This window comes from Euleptes europaea, chromosome 7 (assembly GCF_029931775.1).
Source record: "Euleptes europaea isolate rEulEur1 chromosome 7, rEulEur1.hap1, whole genome shotgun sequence".
NCBI lineage: Eukaryota > Metazoa > Chordata > Lepidosauria > Squamata > Sphaerodactylidae > Euleptes > Euleptes europaea.
This window is the reverse complement of record NC_079318.1, coordinates 97,749,402-97,755,401: the sequence shown is the minus strand read 5'-3', so window position 1 is coordinate 97,755,401 and position 6,000 is coordinate 97,749,402. Positions and strand designations below refer to the sequence as shown.

The following is a 6,000-nucleotide window of genomic DNA, read 5'->3' as shown; positions in this document are numbered from 1 at the left end:
CACGTGGGCACAGGGGTGCCTGCCAATACCTTTCCAACCCTACTTCTGAGAGCCAGAGTGGCGTAGTGGTTAACAGCGGTGGTTTGGAGCAGTGGACTCTGATCTGGAGAACCGGGTTTGATTCCCCCACTCCACATGAGCGGCGGAGGCTAATCTGGTGAACTGGGTTGGTTTCCCCACTCCTGCACACGAGGCCAGCTGGGTGACCTCGGGCTAGTCACAGTTCTCTCAGCCCCACCTACCTCACGGGGTGTCTGTTGTGGGGAGGGGAAGGGGATTGTAATCCAGTTTGAGTCTTCCTTAAGTAGTAGAGAAAGTTGGCATATAAAAACCAACTCTTCTTCTTCCACCGCCAGACCAGAAGCTGGCCTCCTGTTGCCCTTACATAGCAAAATGGCTGACATGGCCAGGATGGAACCCATAAGAGTGAGGATGGTCACAGGGAAGGATTCAGGCTAAGAAACAGCCTGAATGACAACAGCCAAGATGACACACACCAGGTCTCCAGCATCTAGCCCAGCTAGGGTTGCCAACCTTCAGGTACTAGCTGGAGATCTCCTGCTATTGCAACTGATCTCCGGCCGATAGAGATCAGTTCACCTGGAGAAAATGGCTGCTTTGGCAATTGGACTCTATGGCATTGACGTCCCTCCCCTTCTCAAACCCCACCCTCCTTAGGCTCCGCCCCAAAATCTCCAGGTATTTCCCAACCTGGAGCCGGCAACCCTTAAGCCTGGCCCTTGTGGCATGGGGGCATCCAGAAGGGCTGTCACTTAGAGGAGGGCTGGGAGCTGTTCCTGCTGGCAGCAGAGGAGAGGACTCACAATAATGGGTTTAAATGGCGGACGGAAAGGTCCTGGCTGGATATTAGGAAAAAGATTTTTTACAGTAAGAGTTGTTCAACAGTGGAATCAGCTGCCTGGGTAGGTGGTGAGCTCCCCTTCACTGGCAGTCTTTAAGCAGCGGCTGGAAAAACACTTGTCAGGGATGCTCTAGGCCAGGAGTGTCAAACATACGGCCCGTGGGCCAGATCCGGCCCCTTGAAAGCTCTTATCCGGCAACAAAGCCGGCCAAGGCAGCCACCCCCCCCAGCCCGACCCTGTTTGGGCTGGTGAAAAATGGCCTGGCCCAACCAAGTGACATTCATGTTATATCCAGCCCACGTAACAAATGAGTTCGAAACCCCTGCTCTAGGCTGATCCTGCCTTGAGCAGGGGGTTGGGCTAGATGGCCTCTAAAACCCCTTCTAACTCTATGGTTCTATGACATAGCTCCCCCTGCCTCCATTTTCACGAAACCGTCCCCTGTTTGTATCCGCAGAGAGGGGAGCTTTGGACACGTCCCGGGGTTCGCCTCCGTTCGAGAGAACGAGAAAAACCCACGTCCACAGAAGCCACCATGCTAAGATGGCGACCAGGTTTGTACAAAGTGTTGCGGAAAGGAAACTACGGACTTGGGGCCTTCTTTGCCGTAAAGCAGAAGAAATGATGGAACTCTTAAAATTGGCTCCTTAAAGGGAAAGAGAGATGCCAAGGAACAATGAATTACATTCAACATCTTTTGCACTGAATTACATTCAAACTTGCCCCTCCCCGGAATTAGGGAGGGGTGAACATAGGGTTGCCAACCTCCAGATGGGGCCTGGAAATCTCCTGGAATTACAACGGATCTCCAAACTAGAGATCAGTTTCCCCCTTGGAGAAAATGGCTGCTTAGGAGGGTGGACTCTGGCATTCTACCTCACTGAGGTCCCTCCCCTTCTCCGAATCCTGCCCGCTTCACGCTTTACCCCACATCTCCAGGAATTTCCCAAGCTGGGGCTGGCAACCCTAGAACACGTGTTCCAAAGAAAGATAAGAAATTTTACTTCCATCATATAAAAAACGTGTGTCTCTTTAAAAAGTATACAATTTCCTCTTTTCAAAAATAGCCTTGAGGTTACCAAGATGTTTTTCTAACATAATAATCAGAATATTAAAATTGGGCAGGGTGGGTGGGGGAATTAAAAAAGAGAAAAAAAGCTAAGAAACCCCATTATCCCAAACTCTTTAGGATACACGGTCATGGGCACGCACTATGGCTCTGCTTTAAGTTTTACTATAATTAATACTGCCTGACTTTTAACCAATGCAGTTGCATTATTTAACAGAATGAGAAAGAGAAAGAGAAAGAGAGACATTCCATGCTCCCTAATTTATTTATAGTATTTCTACACTGTTCATTTTTTTTTTTAAATACCCAAATGGTACGCATCGCTGATTGGCAAAACTGGGGGGATTAGTGGATCAAGAATCTTTGGATCAACTTAATAGTGGCCCTGATTACTTGGGAAACAGGGATTTTGGTTTTTTTTGTTTTGTTTTGTTTAGAGTGATAATCTGTAACACAAGTACTTAACCAAGCCATGGGAAGTGTATAGCATCTTCGAAATGGCATGCCTTCCTCAGTCTCCCCATGAAGGATTGCTTCCTTTTAGTCTATGACGGCCGCATCATGCACTGTTTAAAAAACAAAATCCTTTTTTTTTTTTTTGCTCCAGAAGGGTTTTTGTTTCAGATTCATGTGCAAACTTATATGCACACCTAAACCCCATGTGATTAACAGTGCAATCCTAAAGGGAGAACAGAGTAACTCCCTTTTAATGGGCTTAGACTGGGGTAACTCTGCACAGCATTGCACTGTTAGTCAACTAAACGGTCTTAAATCGAGCGACTGCTCCAGGAAAAGAAATAATTAAGGGATGATTTGCATAATCTAGCCTTCTCTTTCCAGACAGAAGAATTCTTAACCTCTTAGCACATTATAATATCTGGGATTCTTTGGGGGAAGCCATGCCAATTAAACAGGCATAAAATTAATGCAATTTAGCGTGCAGTTATGAACTTCACCGCATTGCGGAGGGAAGTATTTTTTAAAGAATAAAAAACTTGGATGGTGGTGAGTTCAAATCGTTCCATCTCTTAATAGCTTCCTTGGCATTCTGTTCTCTTCCTGCCAACAGAATGGCCCCGCTCATCTTGGCTAAGGGTTTGGGGACTGACCTCTCGCTTTGCTCCCAGAAGTTGTGCCATTTATCAACATTCTGTTGATGGAAGCGTGGATACGGTTGTAACGACCGACATGGAATTGCAAAAGGATACCCCGTTACCATTCTGATTGACTGTGCAATGAGAGGGAATATCCCATGAATATCTGAGGCTGCGGGGACGGAAGCAGTTGAACCTACATTGCATGGGATTGTCGGAGAGGGACGAAAATAAAGAGTTTGGCCTTTCAGTTATTTTTGATTAACGGCAGTGCTTTCCCCGGCGCAAGGAACCTGGATCTATGGGGATCCAACAACATTCTTTTTTTAAACGACGCCAAAGCAGCAGGGTTATTGTTATTACTATTATTACTCAGAAGTTGCTGGTTGTTAGAATCACTTATAAGAAGTCAGTTTGCTGAGACAGAGAAAGAAGAGACAGAGAGACATTATGACTCCTTCGTTTTCAAATAAAGAAGCGGCCAGACACTTAAAAATAGAGATCTATCTTATAGAACCACATCTGTCCACAAAATATATATCTATATATATATAATATATTATTTCTTAAAAACTTGGTTTGGGGGGCGGGGGGAATACACACAGAACAGCTTGCTTGAGTCTCATGCCGTTAAGTCAGCAAAAATGAGGTATTTCTGGCACTGTCCACGCCAGCCGTTTTGGCGGTGGTACTAACTGCGGCTAACCGGATTTCACCCATCCAATGAGACCACGTCACAGAGAGAGAGGGGAAGAAAAAGAACCGAAAACTTCCTCCTCTTAGGAGTACCCCACGGACACGAGACCCTTGCTCAATTAACTCTTTGTGCTTCAAACGGCGCCTAACCCCCGAGCATCTTCGTCTACGTGGCTTACACCCCCCCCCTCAACCTACCGTCCTTGCGATGCGGGGCGATGCCGTGCCGTCGCCCCGCTACGTCTCCAGGCACGAAGCGACTCCGAGGTTTACGTACCAAAGCTGGTGTCAGAAGTTGGGTCGAACCGCCTTCCCCACCCCACCCCACCCCCAGACGTTCTGCTCTGCCCCTCCGCTCCTGATCATGCTTTTCGGACAGGAAGGCGCGGAAGCCGGGTCTGAATTTTGGTCTCGGGTTCTCCCGCCCTCTCGCACACCCCCGTCCCTGGGTTCTCTAGTGCCAGCCTCCGAGGGCAACACTGCAAATTGGAGAGAGGCGGAGAGATGGGCAGAGACCTCTGGGTGCCGCCCTCCTCTTGGTTTTCGGGGGGGGGGTTACTCCCCTGCCGTCCCTTGAGGCGGGTCGCAGTCTGAGCCGAACAGCTCTTTGTAGAGCGGGGGGAAGACGGCGTGGACGATGACCGGGTACATCTGGCGGAAAGAGCGCAGCTTCTCCACGTGCTGGTAGCAGAGGTTCCGGAGCTTGGCTTTCGGCGGCAGCTGTTGTGAAAGGGGAGAGGGGGACATGAGAACGGAGAGGGTCATTCTCTCTTTCAAACTAGGGTTGCCAGGTCCCTCTTCGCAACCGGCGGGAGATTTTGGGGGTGGAGCCTGAAGAGGGCGGGGTTTGGGGAGGGGAGGGACTTCATTGCCATAGAGTCCAATTGCCAAAGCAGCCATTTTTCTCCAGGTGATCAGATCTCTATCGGCTGGAGATCAGTTGAATTAGCAGGAGATCTCCTGCTACCACCTAGCAGTTAGTCAAGGAGAGCAATCACTATGGCTATATACAAAACCCATATGAGACCAAAATTACACAAAATGAATTTCTTATTAGTGCTTTGTTTCTTCACAAAACAATATATATCCAAACTTGGATGTCAGTACAATAAATTTCAAAGTATACAAAATTAATATAGATCAAGACAGGCTTCCGGTAACTGTCCTGTTTCATGTAAATACTTTCATCAGTTGGTAAGTATTCAAATAATAAGTTTAAGTTCATATAATTGTTTAATCCTCTTCTTTTTGTTTCCTAGCAGTTGGCAACCCTATTTCAAACACTTTGGAATGCCACATCTCAAAGGGGGCTTGGGGGTGGGGGATGTGACAAAGGGCTTTCAAGTCTTTCAGGGCTGCCCACCTCCAGGTACTAGCAGGAAATATCCCTCTATTACAACTGATCTCCAGCTGATAGAGATCAGTTCCCCTGGAGAATATGGCTGCTTTGGCAATTGGACTCGATGGCATTGAAGTCCCTCCCCTCCCCAACCCTGCCCAACTCAGGCTCCGCATTTGCTTTAAGTTTGCTGTCCTGATCTGTGGTCTTAGAATTTGGTTTTTAATGTAATGTGTGTTTTATCGATGTCATAGGCTGCCTTGAGCTATGTAAGGAAGAAAGGTGGCTAATAAATGTATGAAATCAATAAACGCCCCCCCCCAAATTTTCTTTAAATTAGCATTGGTGGGGAAGCGATTGGATAAACAGGCAAAGGCCAGTGGGAACAGGCAGAGGGCAACCCTATGTACCACTTCACACATCATGGATTCATGGAACTCACTGCCACTGGACGTGGGTGAGGGCTGCTGGTTTGGAACGGCTTCACAAGGGACAAGACACGGAGGCAAGGCTAGGGTGGCCAGGTGCCTGTTAATGGCTAGTAATTGGCTGCCAATTAACAGCCCTGCCCGCAGCCCCTCAGCTGGCCAGCGGGAGAAACTGGCCAGCTAAAGGGTGGCACAATAATGTCCCTTCCTAAGTAAACCCAGAAGTGACAAGGATGCTCTAGCACGTCCCTAAAAAAAACCCCAACTCCTTGGAAACCATTGAGTTTTTGGAGGAATATGCTAGAGCGTCCCTGTCACTTCCAAGTTTACCCCGGGAATGAATGCCAGCATGGTGCAGTGGTTAAGAGCGGTGGTTTGGAGCAGCGGACTCTGATCTGGAGAACCGGGTTCGATTCCCCACTCCTCCACACGAGCAGCAGAGGCTAATCTGGTGAACCGGATTTGTTTCCCCACTCCTCCACATGAAGCCAGCTGAGGGAGCTTAGGCTAG

At 48.2% G+C, this 6,000-nt stretch overlaps 1 protein-coding gene across 1 annotated transcript in view; it reads right to left on the bottom strand.

Annotated features, from left to right (window-relative positions):
* Positions 1 to 4,275: 4,275 nt before the first annotated feature.
* The window catches only part of RORC (RAR related orphan receptor C), a 62,905-nt gene continuing 61,180 nt past the window's right edge, over positions 4,276 to 6,000 (bottom strand). The window contains exon 10 of the mRNA XM_056852686.1: positions 4,276 to 4,442. Coding sequence (XP_056708664.1) covers positions 4,278 to 4,442 — 165 coding nt within the window. The 3' untranslated portion in view covers positions 4,276 to 4,277. The remainder of the gene's footprint in view (positions 4,443 to 6,000) is intronic.